Source organism: Oryctolagus cuniculus, chromosome 1 (genome assembly GCF_051225735.1).
Source record: "Oryctolagus cuniculus isolate XC-2025 breed Fujian yellow rabbit chromosome 1, ASM5122573v1, whole genome shotgun sequence".
Classification (NCBI taxonomy): domain Eukaryota; kingdom Metazoa; phylum Chordata; class Mammalia; order Lagomorpha; family Leporidae; genus Oryctolagus; species Oryctolagus cuniculus.
In genome coordinates, this window is record NC_142867.1 from 225,910,366 (window position 1) to 225,928,023 (window position 17,658).

The 17,658-nt window shown below is 60.0% G+C and overlaps 1 protein-coding gene across 13 annotated transcripts in view; it reads left to right on the top strand.

Annotated features, from left to right (window-relative positions):
* Nucleotides 1-17,658, top strand: part of DAB2IP (DAB2 interacting protein) — a 170,538-nt gene that overhangs the window by 18,280 nt on the left and 134,600 nt on the right. The window contains exon 1 of one of the 13 annotated variants that reach the window (XM_051855539.3): nucleotides 3,688-3,921. The exons of 10 other annotated variants lie outside the window; for them this stretch is intronic. In XM_051855539.3, the coding sequence (XP_051711499.1) occupies nucleotides 3,837-3,921 (85 nt within the window). In that variant the 5' untranslated portion in view covers nucleotides 3,688-3,836. Of the gene's footprint in view, nucleotides 1-3,687; nucleotides 3,922-4,729; nucleotides 4,946-17,658 lie in introns of those variants that run through there. 2 more of the 13 variants (XM_051855583.3, XM_070056326.2) reach the window with 2 other exon arrangements.

Below are 17,658 nucleotides of genomic sequence, written 5' to 3' on the forward strand. Positions count from 1 at the left end.
GTGGGCAAGACAGGCATTCCAAGAGGCACATTCCTGTAAATGCAAAAAGGCAGTTTTTTGGCAGAGGCTTGGGATCCCTGGCTGCTTGGTGCAGCTGGGGTGGGGGTGTCTCAGCTGGCGGGGACTGGGGTGTGGACTCCAGTGGAGACCGGGCCTGCGGCTATTCACCCACTTTAGATTAATGAGCACGTGGTACTGAGCCCGGCCTTGTGCTGAGTACTTCATGACTTGGTGACTGGATCATGCTTGCTTTGTACCTTAAGCTTTTTTATTTTAAATTTTTATAAACATACCTTTTAATTCCATTTCCATGAAGTTTCAAAAATTATTTACTTATTTTTATTTGAGAGGCAGAGAACAAGAGAGAGAGAGAGAGAGAGAGAGATAGGGATGGCCAATCCTCAGGTTCACTCTCCAAATGCCAGCCACAGCTGAGACTGTTGGGCGGAAGCTAGGAGCTCGCAACTCAATGCAGGTTGCCCACAGGGGTGGCAGGAACCCACGCTCTGCCTCCCGGGCTGCACATTAGCAGGAAGCTGCAGTGAGAGTGGAGGTGGGACTCAAACCCAGGCATCCCGATATGGGATGCTGGCATCCCAAGTGACATATTCTTTTAAGATTATTTTTATTTATTTGAAAGACAGTTACAGAGGGGCAGAAGCAGAGGCAGAGAGAGAGGTGTCTTCCATCTGCTGGTTCACTCCCCAGATGGCCGCAACAGCTGGAGCTGCACCGATAAGAAGCCAGGAGCTTCTTCCGGGTCTCCCACACAGGTGCAGGGGCCCAAGGACTTGGGCCATCTTCTACTGCTTTCCCAGGCCATAGCAGAGCTGGATCAGAAGTGGAACAGCTGGGACTTGAACTGGCGCCCATATGGGATGCTGGCATTGCAGGTGGTGGCTTTACCCGCTACACCAGCAGCCCCCAAGTAGCATCTTAATTCCTGTACTAAATGCCTGCCCAAGAAAGGCTGTTTTTTTTTTTTTTTTAAGTTTTTATTTATTTACTTGAGAGCAAGCAAGTGAGAGAGATCTCCCATCTGCTGGTTCAATTCCCACAATGTCCACACCAGCCAAGACTGGGCCAGGCCAAAGCCAGGAGCTGGGAGTCTGGCTGGGTCTTGCACGGCAGTGTTCCAAGTGCTGTCTGGACTGCTTACACCAAACACCCACTCTTAAAAATACTATTGAGAATAAGAGCTGGCGCCGCGGCTCACTAGGCTAATCCTCCGCCTTGCGGCACCGGCACACCGGGTTCTAGTCCCGGTCGGGGTGCCGGATTCTGTCCCGGTTGCCCCTCTTCCAGGCCAGCTCTCTGCTGTGGCCAGGGAGTGCAGTGGAGGATGGCCCAAGTACTTGGGCCCTGCACCCACATGGGAGACCAGGATAAGTACCTGGCTCCTGCCATCGGATCAGTGCGGTGCACCGGCCACCCCACGCTGGCCGCGGCAGCCATTGGAGGGTGAACCAACGGCAAAAGGAAGACTTTTCTCTCTGTCTCTCTCTTCTCTGTCCACTCTGCCTGTCAAAAAAAAAAAAAAAAAAAAAAAAAAAAAAAGACAAACACCTACGAACTTAATGCCCCAGTCAAGAAATCAAACCTCGCCAAAATGGGCGGAAGCCCCCTTCCTCCCACCCCCTCACATCTCCCTCTGCCCGTTGCTGAATGGGGGTATTTAGCATTTCTCTCTGAATGCACTCCCCTTTTAAAGACCTATTTATTTATCTGATCAGCAGAGAGACAGAAAGAGAGCGGTCTTCCATCCCTTGGTTCTTTCCTCAAATGGCCACATTGGCCAGGGCTGGGACCGGCCAAAGCCAGGAGCCAGGAATTCCCTCTGGGTCTCCCACTTGAGTGTGGCAGGGACTCAAGTACTCGAGCCACCATCTGCTGCTTCCCAGGTGCACTAGCAAGGAACTGGATCAGAAGTGGAGTAACCGATACTTGAATGAGCAGTCCAAAGTGGGATGCGGGTCCCAAGTGGCAGCTTAGCCCACTGCACGCCACAATGCGCACCCCTCCTTTGAATGCTTTGATACTTTTAGCCACACTGTGCCTTCCTAGGCAAGATGTGGTACTTTGCTTCGCATGTTTTAGAAGCCTGTGTGAATGATGTGTAACTTGATCTTCTGCAACCGGCTCCCCTCAACGTGAGACACGAGGCACTCCTCACCACGGTGCAGAATCGCACCTGCCACTGTAGCCTTTGTCCACGCCCACTTCTCCTGGTGACACTGGGCTGCTTCCTAACCCCAACATTGTCCCAATGAGCAAGAGCTTCTCGGGGACACCCCAGAAGTGAAGATGGGTTCCTTGACACTCCTGAAGGTTGCCAAGCTGTTTATCGGAGGGGCTGCACCCCTTCCCCTCCCTGCCAGCAGGTCACAGAGCCCTGCCTTCCCCTTGGCACCTGCTGGCCACCTGCAGACTTTGCGCCCATCTGACAGGTGTGGAACTGCACTTTCCTGGGGTTTTATCTTGCATTTCCCCGATTATCAATGGGATTATCTGTTTATTGGCCATTCAGGTTTTATCTTCTGTGCCTTGTTCATAGAGCTTGCTCAATTTCCTATTGTTTCTTTTGAAAATGGATTTGTAGAATGGCTGTGTATCTTTTGGATACCATGTTACAACAAGTAGCTTCTTTGGGTAAACAGGAGTTTTAAGCTTTAATTAAGTGTATCTACCTTTGCCTTGTGGGTTGTGCTGTCAGGGCCTTAAAGACACCCCTGCCTCTTCCAAGCCTTCTTGTACAAGTCCTCAGTACACCTTACATGGATCTTAACTGCGTGGTGTGAGGTAGGGATTCCATCTTTTTTTTTTTCTAACATGGACATCTAATCACTCCAGCACCATTTATAGAAAAGTCCACCCTTGCCTACTGACCTGCCTTGCCACCTCTGCCAAATATCAAGTTTCCGTACATGTGCGAGGCTAATTTTATAACCTCTATTCTAGTCTGATGACCTATTTAACTATCTGTAGGTGATGCCTCATGGTTTAGTTGTACCTTTTGGGTCCCTGCCTGGAATTAGAGAGCTAGTGGCTTCCTGAGAAAGCATGCATCTCTCACTCTAACAATTTCCATGGAAGGCTCTTGTTTACAAAAGGACTTCTTATATAGCACCTCTGGGCCCCTGCAGAAGGGGAAACCGAGGCACAGAGGGACAATCATTTGCCAAGGGCACACAGCCAGTGTTGGGTTAGTGCTGCTGTAGATTTCGGAGCTGTGCTGTCCACAGGTCCCACGCAGACCTGCCTTCATCCTTGAGTGAGGTGTGGTGCCAGCTCCTATGGGGGCTCCGGACCCCCGCAGGAAGGCAGGGGCTGCGGGTGGGCATTTTGTGGGACGTCCTCTGAGGCGTGGGGTCAGCGTAAGGAAGCTGGGGCAGGTTTCACCGCCAGTTTAAAAAAGCTCAGCGCTGGGCGTGCACGCGGGCCGGGGCGCAGGCGCTGCCTTCGGAGAGGCCGCCGCCGGCTCCCCCTGGAATGAGAGGCGGGAGTGAGGATCGGCTTTCAGCAGCGCCGCGGCGGCCTGTCCGGGGAGCTCCGGCGCAGGCCCTGCCCGAGCGGCCGCGTCAACCGGTTCTGTCTGTCCGACTGGGAGAACAGCTCTCGCTAAAAATAGCGCCCTGCCCCGGGCCACCTGCGCCCGCCCGCGCCCGGACTACCGCCCCGGGAGTCCCAGCCCCGACAGCCCCGGGAATCCGGCGGTCCTGCGCGCCGCCCAGCCCGGGCCGGGTCCCGGAGCGACCCCCGAGGCGGAGGCCGTGGCCACGGCGCTAGCCCCACAGGCACCGCGGACGGTGGAAGGGCCGCGGCCGAGGCCGTCAGGGATGGGCGGCGGCGGCGGCACGGCCTCGCTGCCCCTGCTGGGGCCTCCCGCGGGCTCGCTCTGCGAGGATTTGCTCTACCGCCGAGGTAAGGCCGCGCGGCGCCCGCGGGGGGCGAGGGCGGGGCGGGGCGGCCCCAGGCCACGGCCCAGAGCCCGGAAAGAGGGGCCAGGCTCTGTCTGCAAACTCGCGTTCGCCAGAAAATGTCGGAAACGCGTACGTTTCCCTCCGGCCCCTGCCACGCTCTGGACTCAGTGTGCCTATCTGGCAAATGGGTCGATAACATCGTAAAGCTTTAATATTTGTTGTGTCTCCAAGATGAATTGGGGCGGGGGGTGGAGGGCGCGCTGAAGCGGATGGCAAGCGTGCACTAGAATGGGGACCCTGGGGTCCTTGCGACTTCAGCTCGGGGGCTCTGCCTTCTCCAGTCCGTGGCTCCCTGAGATCGGAGATGGCGCGCAGGAAAGGGCACGGCGTAGGCGGGCGCCCCAAGATCCTTGACGGAGTGGGTGCTGGAGGGTGGGAGAGGGACCCGTGAAGGAAATCGCGGCCCACCCCCGGGCCCCGTGCTCCTACTGTCCCGGACCAAAGACCTGGTTTTGCCGTGCTAGGGGCCAGGGCTCGGCGGTGCAGCCGAGACCCCGGGCTCACTCCATGCCGCCGAGCCCAGAAGGGGAAGGGGCTTGTGGCCCGGCTTGGATCCTGGGGCAGGCCGGACAGGGGCGTGCGCTCCAACCGGCCGGGACGCGCGGGGGGCGGCGGGTCCCGCGGCCAAACAGGTGCGCCCCCATCCCGCCCCTCCCGCCCCCGCTCGGGCCCCGGCGGGCGGGCGGAGCTGCGGCCGGCGGGGCCTGCGATTGGCCGGGCTGGGCCCGCCGGGTGGCCGGGGGAGCCCGCGAGCCAGCGGGAGAGCGGCGGCGCCCGGAGCGCGCCCCTGCCGGGCCCGCCGCCTGCCCGGCCCGCGCCGCTCGGCCCAGCTGGCGCGACTGCAAACTTTGCTGCCGCCGCTCGGCGACCCTGCCACTTCGGGACCTCGCGGCCCTGGGCCTGGGCGGCTCGGGCTCCGGCGCCTCTGGGATGGCAGCGCCCAGCGTCCTGGCCTGCGCGTAGAGGTAAGAGCGAGGGCCGGCGGGTCCGGTCGAGGCGGCCCGGGAGGCTTGCAGGGGGTCCGAGCGCCATCTGGGGGCCCTGGGGCGATGCGTGGGGGCTTCGCCGTATCCCTTCTTCCGCCCTGCGGTCTGCTGCCCCGCAGGGATCTTGGCGCCCAGCTTTGACCCCGTGCGCTCGGTTGTGCGCGCTCTGCCTCTGTCCCCCGCCGCGGGATGGGGCTGCCGCTGGGTGCTCTGGGGGAAGGTACCCTCGGCTGGGGAGGGGGCTTCTCCAGCCGTCTCCTAAAATCTCAGACTCCCCAGCACACCCTGGGGCGCGGTGGTAGCGCGCACCCGTTGCCCCCAGGGGCAGCCAATGTTCGGGTGGCTTGCGTTCGGTCCTAGCCAGTTGGGGTCGTGCAGGTGAGGCCTCCTTGCCCTTTCCCGGCCTGCTTGGAACCCCGCCCCCCCCCCCCCCAACACCTGGAGCGGAGCAGAGAAGCCTTTTACCTAACAACTGCGTGCGTGCGCCGGCCTTGATGGCAGGGTTTCTGGTTTCTGGGTGGTCCTGTTCTGAGCCCTCTGGCACGAGTCCCATGTCGACGCCCCTCCCTGCCCCCCTTCTGTTGCTTAGGGGGAGAAACTACCTTAATCCTGGCTGTGGGTGGGTGAGTAGGTCTCTTGTCACCCAGAAAGATCATAAGGGAGCAGTAACTCGATGTTCACTTCTTTCTGTGTCTTCTTGACACCTGGAGTTAAAGCCCCAACCCCAGCTTTGAAGCGCAGAGAACCTGCCCTTGCTGTGTGCCCTTTGGCAGGTCTCTTACCCTCTCTGAGCTCAAAGGTTCTGTCCTGGTGGGCGGGGGGGCTGCAGTGAGGTTTTTGTGAGCATCAGGCTCATAGGTGAACAGCCTTGGGCACCCGGTCTGCACCCTGGAGCTTGGGCCCTCCCCAGGGATTGGACACCCTTGTGCCTCGGTTCCTCTCCGCCTTCCAGCCCTTTTGAGAGAAGTGCACAGATGCACACACCCTTGGGGGCAAATGATCTCAGTGGGGGTGTGGGCCCCAGGTTGAAGACGGCTCTGCCCAGCCACTTCCCTGCCATGGACTCGCCAGAGGAGGGATGAGTGTGGGGAACTCTGCCTGTCTTGACTTCTCTCCCCCTTTTGCATGCCTGGGGACTAGAGCTGTCAAAAACTCAGGGGACAGCAACTGATCTGATTCACCAGCATGGTGGGGAGAGGGGCTGACCGGCAGAACCTGGCCCAGAGTCACCTTCAAGATCACCTGAAGCCGGCCGCTCCCCCTTCTTCCCACTGGGGCGCCGCATCTCCACCTGGCGAGCACCTGGTCTGTCTTCTAGGCTCCTGCGGTGACGGCTGAGTTCACCAGGCAGCTGCTGTCCCGAGCAGGCAACTCTGGCCTGTTAGAAAATGCCCCCTGTTGGGACAGGAAGCTCGCGTCCCTGTGCCCTGTCCCCAATGACTCTGCTACAACCTTTGGGTGGCTCTTACTGGCTCAGCTATTCACTGCGGTTCCCTGGGGCCTGGCATTCTGTTCCTTCGCTTAGGCATTGAACACACACAGCACACACAGCCCCGCGTCCTGAGTGTTTATCATCTCCAGAGAGCACGATGAGAGCTCTCCTGGGTTTCCCTGCATCCTGGAGACCCCTTAAGGTCCTCTTCTTACCGTCATTTGCATATAAAGAAACAGGTTTAGAGAGACTGAGGGATTCAGTCTCTAGGTCCTAGACCTAGACCCAGGCCCTAGGTCATCCAACAAGTAACAGATGGGGCTGCACCCCAAATGCAGCATCTGTCTTTAGAGCCCATGGTCTGATTGGGACTTTGGTCCTGCACTTGCCTACAGGTGCGTGTGTGTGTGTGTATGTGTGAGTGTGAGTGAGTGTGTGAGAGAGAGAGAGATGGAGAGATGGAGAGATGGAGATGGAGCCGATGGGCGCACTTGGGCAGTGGTGTGTGCGGGTGGTGCTTTTATCACAAGCAGTGGGGCACTGTTAAGGTGCAGATTCCTCGTGTCTGTGCTTAAAGAGGTTCCGAGGCTGTCCTATACATCACGGTTTGAGAAGGTTAGCCCTAAGGTGCCCTGCATGGGGAATTCAAGCCTGGCCTTCTCTCTCAGCTGGTTCCTTTTCCTCCCTGGGGCTCTGTGCACCTGTAAGACAGGTGTTCTGCTGTCACACCCAGTGATGGCTCTGTCTGGATGGCAGGGGTCAGGAGCGCAGAGGAGCGCGGGTGTGGGCCTGTGCCCCTGCCCTCAAGGCCTCTGCGTTCTAGAAGGACTGGTGCACCTGGGATGCTGCTGTTTGCTCAGCTAGAGTGGTGGGGGCCCTGGAGAGGTGGCCAGGGCTCCCTACCCCCCCCCCCAGCCATACCAGCCGTCCTCCTCCATCCTCCCATGGTGGCCTCGTCACCTTCCCAGCCAGGAGGGAAATGGGCTGGGTCTGCTGGGTGCGCATCCCCATTTGCCATCGAATGGAGTCACCTGTCTCCCTGGAGGGCTGCTGTGCTGCTGAGTGGCAGCAGGCAGTGGAGGGGGAAGTGACTGACCTGAGGCCAGCAGCTGGGCCGGGCCGGGCTGGCCCTTCAGGAGGGGCACGGGTGCAAGGATTTCCTGCTCAGTCCTTGGCAGCATTACAGTCCCCGCGCCCAGCTGTGCCTTAGACAGGGCGCTGGTTCTGCCCTTATCCTGTCTGATGCTGCTGAAAGCAGGGAGCTAGGAAGTAGCCTCTTCGGGTCAAGGTCACAGGAATGCAGGAAGCTGCAGTGACAGGTGTAGGGGGGAAGGTGGGTCTTGAACCCAGGACCCCCAATGATAAGCACAGGTTTCTTTTGTAGCACATCCTGCACCTGCCTGCCTCTCTGCCCGACCTGGTCATGGCCTTGGCGCCCAGGGCTCTCGCCTGCAAGCTGGAAGACCTAGGCCATGACCAGTGGGACCGGTCACCTAAGACCTGAGCTTCCTGGGTTGTGGGGTGGGCAGCGGTGGGAGGTTCCGACTGACATCCGCAGAGGAGACGTTTGTCTGCCTTTCTGGGGAGGGGGCGCGCATGCCGGGCTCGGGCGTGGGTGAGGGATTGAGTCACTTGGGAGTGCAGAGTGCCGTGTTGGGAAAGGCCCTTTTGGGCCTGTGTCGCGGGCATTGGCGACCCGGGGAGGGGAGGTGGCAGGGGAAACCCAGGCCGGGGTGGGGGGAGGGAAGTTGCTCCCTTGAGAATGAAACTGTACTTTGCACCCTGAACTCCGCCAGAGGGTGGTGGTGGGAATGACCGGGGCGGGGGAGGGGGACGGAGACCTGCAGCCTGCCCTGACCCCGACCACTGCCAAGTGGCCTGCCAAAACCTCTCCCGGTGCCAGCGGCTGGCTGGGAGGCCAGAGGCCTGCCCTGCCCTCAGCTTCCCCCCATCCATCAGGGTCCTCTCCCCCCACCCCCATCCACAAGAGTGGTTCCAGCAGCCCGGCTACAGCCCCAAACCCTCGGGCCCTGGCCTGGCTCCGGCTGTCCGCCCAGCCCCGTCTCCCTGGGCTCAGCCTTTGCTCTGCCCTGCTGCTTCCCTGCCTGGATTCTTCCCACCTCTGCCCGCAGCGTTTAGTCTCATTGCCCCGCGAGGGACCGGCTGTCCCCTTGGGCAGAGCGGGTCAGGGCTCTTGCCAGCCGCCTTCCTCCGTGCTTGCCCGTGGGCTGGCTGGTCTCCCACGCTGGGCTCCGAGCTCCTTGAGGTCACTGAGCAGCCTCTCCTCTCGTGGCCCACACGTGGGTGCAGCCTTCCTTAGCCTAGTAAACTTCCTTAGCTTGCCGAGAGCTTGTAGCATCGCGCTGCCTTTGAGGCCGGCCGGGGGTCCCTGCCCCGGCTCAGCACGTCTTCCCTGCACCCCATTCCCCACCACCACTGGGGCAGGGAGCTCCTGTTCCGGGCTTCGGGCTGGCCTGGCTTGGGCTTCGAGGAGGATTTCTCTGTTTCGCCTCACTCGTGCTTTGGCATCAGACGGGCAGGTGTGGAAGAGGCACCTTGTCCATCCCCGCCCGCGGGCTGAGCTTCGGGTCTCAGGTGAGACTGGCCTGCGCTCACCTAGTTCTTCAGAGTACCTGCGAAGCTCGTAGGCAGTGTCTGGAGGTCACCATGATTGTACTGGGGGGGGGAGGGGCTGAAGATGTGGCTGAGGGACAGCAAGGGGAGGTCACGTGACTTCTCTAGCCTCCCCACCCCCCAGTCATTTGAGGTCAGAACTTCCCTGGAAACTCAGAGAGCATTGCTGAGGCCAAGGGGGAAGAATGAAAATGCAAACAAGGACTGAATGAGAAACCCAGGAACCCAGGGTATGAAGGCTGCCGCTCGGTGCCCCTGCCTGCCCCTGGGACAGCTGTGGCCCGGAAACAGTGGGAAACTCCTCTCCTTGTAGGTCACCATGGATGAAAGACCTGACCTGGAGGGTGGTCTGAGGGGTGCAGGGCCCCAGGAGGGTCTTCTTGGATGTTCAGATGGTCCCCAAGTCTCTTGCCCAGGTGAGGCCATTGGGGGCGCTGTTCACCAGTCTTTTGTCACTGTGACCTTCCTGGTTTTAGGTGACCCCAAACCCCCATGGAACATTCTAGCACAGGTGCCTCAGGGTTGGCCCCTCAGGGTGCCCCTAGAGCAGGACCAACCTTGTCAGCCAAGGGAGGGGCTGTTGACTAAGTAAACATGACTCTTGTCTGGTGGCCCTGGCTGGCAGTCACTCGTGGAGAATGTGTGACAAGTTGAGACCACCAGGGAACGGCTGCTTGCTGGGGGCAGATGTACCGGCTGCAGCAGGGGCCTGAGAGCTTTTCCTGGCAGAGGGGACGTCATCCAAGCCGGCGCTGCTTCCGGGAGGAGAGAATTCCCAGAGGCTCGGGCAGCCCCTCTGATAGGGATCAGCAGGGCGTGTGAGGGGTTTGTTTCTCGGCCAGGATGTGGGGCGTTAAAAATAGCCGCCCCGGTCCCCTGGGCCCGCGTCACACTTGATGCTGCACAGAGCCCCTTGGCTCCGCTGTCTCCCTGCTGGCTTGGGCGCCGTGGGCGGAGGCGGGCGCCGGGCTGGCAGCTTTGTGCGGGAGCACACGGAGGCTCGAGCCCAGCCATGCTGACTGTGTGGGAAGCGTGATGGCAGCAGTGGGTCACGCCCCAGCCCCCTGCGGTGGCAGCTTCACTCCGAGGTCCCCGGTTCCAGCGACCAGCCCCCGGAGGCCAGGGCTTGCTGCAAACAATGGGAGCCGGTTTTTAAACCAGATGACAAGGGTGGCAGAGAGCCTAATGGTGAATCAAGGCTTTCAGAGCAGAGGCTCATCCTGGGGTCCGGGGTTGTGGGAGGCTGTGATTGGCTGGAGCAGGGGAGGAGGGGTGAGAATAAAGCAGGAGAGCCCCATGTGGACCCCACCCGGAGGGCTCGATGCTGCAGTAGACTGTGAACTTGGTGGTGTAGGCAGTGGGGAACCAGGGGTGTTTAGAGCGCAGCAGTCACCTTGCACCATGGGCGGGGGGTGGGGGGGTGGGGGGGATACCTTTTTCTGCTGCCTCTGGGTTTGGGGGGGAGGCAGTACGGTCTGTGGGGGCTCTCGGCTTCTGATTTTCAGCCTGGGTCCTCCTAGCTCTCTGTCTGCCTTCCTTCCCCAGGGAGTGAGGAGTAGTCCCCAGTCCCGGTGCCCGTGATACCGGGCTCCCTGCCCCGACGCACTCCTGGACCACCAGGGCGGCTCCTGTCTCTGCCACCCCCCCTGCCCCCAGGCCCCAGCCTCTCCCAGCACTGACTGCATATTTTACTGCCCACTGACTGCCTGCTAACCCCTGCTTTTCCCAGCCAGGCCAAGGCCCTGGAGGGCAGGACAGGAGCTGGTCAGAACTGAGCTGCACAGACCACTGGCAATTTTCTGGTGCAAGCCATTGGTTTTAGAATTGGGTGGACAGAGGCCTGCCTTTTCCCCAAGACTTTGTGACCAGCTCATGGCAGAGCCGGCGCCCAAGCCTGGGTTCTCCAGACCCGTCCTGGTCCTCAGGCCGCCCACCCTGCTCCTCGGCCCCGGCTGCCAGGGATCCCCGGCCCTGTGGAGCCTGGTTTTGCAGCCTTGGCTGCTCCAGCGGCTGGGAGCCAGCAGCGCCAAGCCCGCGGGTTCCCAGAGAGGGCTCCTGGCGTCGTTGGCGGCTTACTCACAGCATGAGGTCACCGCTCACCTCTGCATGGGAGAGGCAGCCAAGGTTGGGGAGCTTTCACTCAGAGGCACTTGTTGATTTTCTTTTGTGAGTGCACACATAAGAAAAACAAACCTGTTGGTTGGGACTTTGTACTTGGCCCTTGAACTGTAGGCCTGGGGAAGCCACTGGGCTGTGCTGAGCACTGGCGTGGGGGTAGGGCAGGGGCTGCCCCATCTCACACAGCTTTTCAGCAGAGTGGCTGTGTGTGGACGAGAGCTGCGGTCTGATACAGGTGTTTGCTCTGCCTCTACTGGCTGTGTGACCCTGAGCAAGGCACACACCCTCTCTGGATGGTGATAACATACCCAGCAGGGCTGGTGTTATGGTGCAGCAGATCAAGTCAGTAGAGTCCTGGCTGCTTCACTTTGGGTCCAGGTCCCTGCTAAGGAGCCTGGGAAGGCAGCGGAAGATGGCCCAAGTGCTTGGCTCCCTGCCACCCACATGGGAGACCCGGGTGGAGTTCCAGGCTCCTGGCTTTGGCCTGGCCCAGTCCTGGCCCTCATTTGGGGAGTGCAGCAGAGGATGGAAGATCTCTCTCTGTCTCTCCCTCTCTTTCTGTCACTCTGCCTTTCAAATAAATGAACACATCCCAAAGAGAAAAAACATCTAGCAGCTCACACTTCCTGCAGGACAGGCACCAGCCTGTGAGGTCCTGTTCAGCTCTCTGCTGCGGATGAGGAAACCTAGGCCCAGGGAGGGGGAGTGGCGTGCCTGAGGCCACCCACTGGGGGATGCCAGGGTCTGGGTCCTCCCAGCTCCACAGCCCCGAGCGCCAGGTCCTCTGCTCTTCTGCCTTCTGGTTGCTGGGCTGCTCCGAAGGACTGTGCAGCTGTGAACGCGGAGTAGCCCCATCTGAGTGAGCAAATTGGGGGGTGGCAAGGCGGGGAGTGAGGGGCCCCTTCCTCCACTGCATCATTCCTTGTGTTCCCCAATAGCACTGTCCTTGAGCAGGGGCTGGGAGCAGGCACGGCTGTATCAAGGCTCTGTGTGAGGACAGGCACATTGGAATTCCTGGTTTCACCAACAGCCAGCCCCGGGGCCCATGGCTTTGCATGCCGTGGGGCTTGCTGGCTTTCTGGTACTTCCGTGGATCCCTTTCCTGTCTTCTAGAGACACCGTGGCTGGGAGCTGCTCAGTGCAGTGAGTGGAGTGGATTGACCACCAAGGTGTTGGTTCAGTGTGGAAGGGGGCTCCTGGCCTTGGGTGGGACATGGGGGAAGCAGCTTGCCTGCAGCCTGGAGGAACCTGCTAGGGCAGAGAGGCTCAGGAGAGGGGGGCAGCTGGGGCCTGGGGTCGCTCGAACAGACCTGGGTTTGCCTCCTGGCCACTGCACCCGTCAGCTGCTTTTGCTCTCGGAAAAGTGACCTCCCTCCTCTGAAATCCTCAGTATTCTCATCTGAAAGTTGGGGATAAGCTGTTGCCCAGGGTGGCTAAGATCAGACCCCGGGAAAGAGAGCGTCGCGCAGCGTCTGGCCTTTAGAGAGGTGCGTGCCCTTGCTGTTATTTGCAGCACTAATCCCAAGGGCCGTGGCCGTGGTCTCAGGGTGCTCCAGCCAGTGCTGGCGGCTCTGGGGAGGGGGAGTTAAAGAGACTCATGACTCATTTATGTTTTTGTTTTTGTTTTTAATTTTTTTGCCAGGCAGAGTGGACAGTGAGAGAGAGAGACAGAGAGAAAGGTCTTCCTTTGCCGTTGGTTCACCCTCCAATGGCCGCCGCGGCCGGCGCACCTCGCTGATCCGAAAGCAGGAGCCAGGTGCTTCTCCTGGTCTCCCATGGGGTGCAGGGCCCAAGCACTTGGGCCATCCTCCACTGCACTCCCGGGCCACAGCAGAGAGCTGGCCTGGAAGAGGGGCAACCGGGACAGAATCCGGCGCCCCAACCGGGACTAGAACCCGGTGTGCGGAGGATTAGCCTATTGAGCTGCAGCGCCGGCCTTATGTATTGTTTTGTACAGGGACTCAAGGTGTCTCAACAAAGGTATTTCTGAACATGGGTTGTTCAGGGAGCTGTGTTGACGAAGAGACAGAGGGGAAGGTAGAACCACGTGCCCCCAGGGCTGTGCGTGCAGTGGAGTCCCGGGTGCTCCCGGGGCACCCCCAGGCCTGGACATGAGAGGAGAGGGGAAGTGCTGCTTCTTGCCTCAGTTTCCCTGTTTGGCCAGACTATTCCTAGAGCCCCTTTTGTCTGGGATGTGCTTTTGGAGCGGGAACGCTGGGATATGGAAGAAGAAGATGGAGGTTTGGGAGGCAGCTGGGTTTGTCACCTCCCGCTGGGTGCCTTGGTCAGGGCCGGTCACTGCCCGTGCCTGTTTCCCCTTCCATCCAATGAGGATACTCGTGCCACCCGCATCCCTGTGTTGCTTGAAGTCTTTGGTGAGGTGGTGTGTGTGTGAGGTGCTTATCACCCAGCCGGCAGGGTGAGCCCCTGTAATTACCCGCCCGCCGCGGCAGGGACACGCCCCAGCCACCCTGGCCGCCTGCTTGTTTGTTGTTGACATCCCCTTCCCCCACCAGCGCGGGGATGGCAGGTATTTTTATCCTTGCTGGAATTTCTCTTTGCATTGTCCAGCTGGTTACCTAATTGAATCGAGCCACACAGCTTCACTTCCGGTCCAGCGCAGGAGCAGGAAGCAGCCTGGTGCCTTCGCTGCTGGGATGGAGTTGACACCAAGAAGGAGCGCTACAAAGACGCCGCCTCCCTCCCGGAGAGAGTCGCGCCCTCGTAGCCCAACCCCGTAAATCAAGCCGTGCCCGCGCGCGTGCGGACATCAATCTTGCTGCTGATGTCGATGCCTCTGGCCACGTGTCCCTCTCGGTGCCAGCCTGCTCTTTTGGCCTTGTGCATTCACAAGGGATGGCTGCAAAGACTCCCTTTAAATATTTAGAGCGGATGACCGATGGGCACATGCGGGAAGTGCTGTCCGGCGGGATATAAATAAAAGATCAAGGCGCGGAGAGGAGCTGCAGAAGGCCAGGCACCAGTGCCTCTTCTCCCCGGCTCAATGGTGTCTGTGGCATTGGCTTCGCCCTGCCCCCCTGTGGCTCCGGGGCAGGGAGGGGTAGTGGTTAGGGGCAAGGGTCTGATACGGATGTACTAGAAGCTTCTGGTCCCTGTCCTGCCGCAGGGCAGCTGAGAGAAGTGGAGCAGCCTGGCATTGTGTTGAATGCTCTTGGGAAGCCGTCCATGTCACCCAAGGAGCTTTTCGACCCTGGCACTGCCCTGCGCCCCGAGGCCCGCTCTGTCTTGCCTTTCGGGCCTTAAGCTCCTCACGAGGCCTGCCTGGGGCCCTCCTGCTTCTGCACATCCACGTGCAGCCCCTGCTCTCTGTTCTGTCCTTGCTTTGCCTGGTCGACTGCAGCCTGCTGTATCCCGCTGAGCTACTTTGTGGAGAACTTTAGGGGGAGCCTTCCTCCTTTAGGCCCACTTTGTTTCAACACCCAGCCACGTTCGCAGCTTTAAAGGCCCTATGAAGTCCTGCAGTAGAGGAACCTGTTCAACTCTGTGTATTCCAGAACCTTCTGAACCTCTGTCGGCCGAACAGCTTCCCCTTTGCACACCTCTGCCAGCTTTAAGATGCTCTCGGCGATGCGGTGTTGCAGCCGTCTCCGCACCAGTGTGATGCTGTCTCCCCATTTTACAGATCAGGAAACTGAGGCCAAGAAGGTTCAGTAGTCCATCCCAGGAATACCGGTGGTCTGTCCCTCCATCACCTTCTGGGTCAGTTGGCGGGTCCTCTAGGTGGACGTCCAGGGCCAGGAAGGGGGTGGGTGTGACAGCCGGTGACCTGCTCTCAGAGAGCTTTCAGCCTTGTGGAAGGGGTGGGAGGGGCACGTGGACTGGAGAGCGTTTCACTGCCCAGGCTGCTGCAGGAGCCCTGGGCCCTCTGATAGGACAGGAGCAGAACCCAGTGCCCAGCTCGCTGTGGGTTCTCGCGACGTGGCTGTGGGTTCTCGTGACCCGGCCGTAGCTTCCTTCTGCAGGGACAACACCCGCGAAGCAGGGAAGAGAGGAGCTTTCTGCTGAACCCCGCGTGTGCCTCCCTTTCTGGGGAATAGATTCCCCTGCTGCTCTGTGAAGTCCCAGGGGGCGCCATCACCTGACCGGGCGGGTGTCTGCCGTCTTCCTTCCAGGCCTGTGTGCCCGAGTTTCTTCTTGGAGTAACTGATTTTGGAACTTCAGAGCTGCTAAGGGTTGTCTTAATAGTCAGGGCAGGGGTGGGGGCTGCCCAGGAGGTGGGTTAAAGGCGTGGGAGGCCGCTGGTGCCGCTGCGGCTGTGTGGTGGGGGTGCGCGTGACTACAGAGCCCGTGCTTGTTTTATTTTAGCTCTGAGCGTTTCCACTTTGCAATGGAAGGAGCGAGGCTTGCGCAGGAGCCCGCAGTCTGCTGGATGGGATGGGTGCAGGTTTGCTGTGGGGAAATGAGCAGTTAAAAGGCAGCTCCAGGTCGTCAGGGGTGATGGGCTGGGACACACACACACACACACACACCCCCCGCCACAGGCTGCGCGGTCCTGGGTGACGGTCACCACCCAGTCTTCCAGAGTGCCCAGGAGGTGGTGGAAGCTCCCTAGAGAGACTTTCGGGAGAGCAGCTGGTCCTGGGTGGACCAGCACACTGGCTTTGTGCCCTGTGCTGCCTGGGGCACCATTGTCCCCTGGGAGGGGGTGGGCAGGCCAGGGCCCTGGCTTGGTGTGGCGAGGACCCTTGCCAGGGAGGCCAACACACACGGGGAAGCTTGTCTGCTCAGTGGGCAGAGAGAACAGGGGGCGGGCTTTCTCCCAGAGACCGCCCTGGCCCGGGGGCCCCATTTCAAGCAATGCTCTGGCTGCCGTAGGGAGGCAAAGCTTAGACTGCAGTCTTCCTGTCTCAGCTCTCACACTGGGAGCTCCGTGGAGTTCACGTGCCCTCTCCTCTGCCCTCCCTACCCAAGGGATAGGCGCCTCCAAGCCCATGGGGCAGTGGCTTGGGCCCAGCCCCGCCAGCCGTCTGTCCTTGGTCACGGTGACCACCATCCCTGCGGGGCGTGTACCCACTACCTCCAGCATTTTCAGCTTCGTTCACAGACAGAAATGGAGGCCCAGGGCGATTTGCTCACACAGTGGCTCAACAGTGGGACAAGGGGGTGGGTGCTGTGGCACAGCAGGTTAGGCTGCCACTTGGGACGCCTGCATCTCATATCTGAGTGCCGGGTTCTGGTCCTGGCTGGGAATCCCCTCCGCTTCTGATCCAGCTTCCTGCTGATGCACCTGCTGGGCAGCAGATGATGGCCCGAGTATTTGTGTTCCTGCCACTCCTGTGGGAGACCCAGATGGAGTTCCTGGTGCCTGGCTCCACCCTGGTCCAGCCCTGGCTGTTGCAGCCATTTGGGGAGTGAACCAGTGGATGGAAGATCTCTGTGTGTGTGTGTGTGTGGTCTTCTCTCTCTCTCTCACTCTGCCTTTCAAATACATATTTTTTTAAATAGTGGGGTAAAGTCTCCTGATATCCAGTCTAAGACTCTCGTAGGCCTGCGTGGGGGAACCTGGCTTCTCTGGCTCCATCATAACTGCTGGCTGGAGCGGACACTGAGACTTGGAGCTGCTGGGGGGTAGGGAGTCTGACACCGTGGGACCATGTCCGCCCAGCTCAGTGCTGCGTGGGGTCAGCCAGAGGCACAAGCGGCAGACGCCTGCCCAGACTGGCCGTGGTTAAAGGGATGTTACAGGCTCTTGAATCTGAAGAACCCAAGAACATGTCAGGACGCGGGTCTGTCTGTCTGTCTGACTCCTGGCTCTGTTGCTCCCCTGGGCAAGGAATGGGAACAAGGGGAACCCTGGGACTCTGGCCCCGGAAGAAGGCGGAGAAAACATGGGCACAAGCACCGAAACAGGTGGTGTGCGCACCACCCGTGGTGGTGACATTCAAGGGGTTTTGGTAGACAGGACTTCCACTGTCGACTTCTCCCCTCGTGTGAACTAAACACAGTGCGTTGTGCGCATGGAGAAGGATTCCGGAACCACATCTCAGCTCCGTGGAAAGACCGCGGCTGCTTGAATGACAGGCGCCCTGGGTGTGGTGGCAGCGGGATGGGGCGGGGGCTGCGTCTCTTCACCCCCGGTCTGCTCTGAGTGCCGGCGTTCAGAAGTGCTTTCAAAGGTTGAAAACAGTTGAGCCGAGCAATGTTGAAAGCTTCCTCCAGCCTTAGAAGGCCAAACAAACGTGCTCCGAGGCCAGACCTGGCCCGGTCCCACGGCATCCTGCAGAGGCACCAAGTGCTTGTAAAGTGAAGGGTGTGACCAGGTGAGGGGGGAACGGGTGGCTCCCGGCACTCCCAGAGCGGCACAGCCCCTGCCTGGGCTGATGGAACCAACACGTGGTTATCGAGTGCCTGCTTGTGCCAGGAGTGGGAATTTCCCCGCTGGACCTCATCGGGTCGAGCTTTTGAAAGGGGGGGGGGCCTTAGCAAAGGAGGAACTTTGCAGGAACCCCCGGAAGCTCCCTCTGTTGCTTGAAATTCCACCATTAGT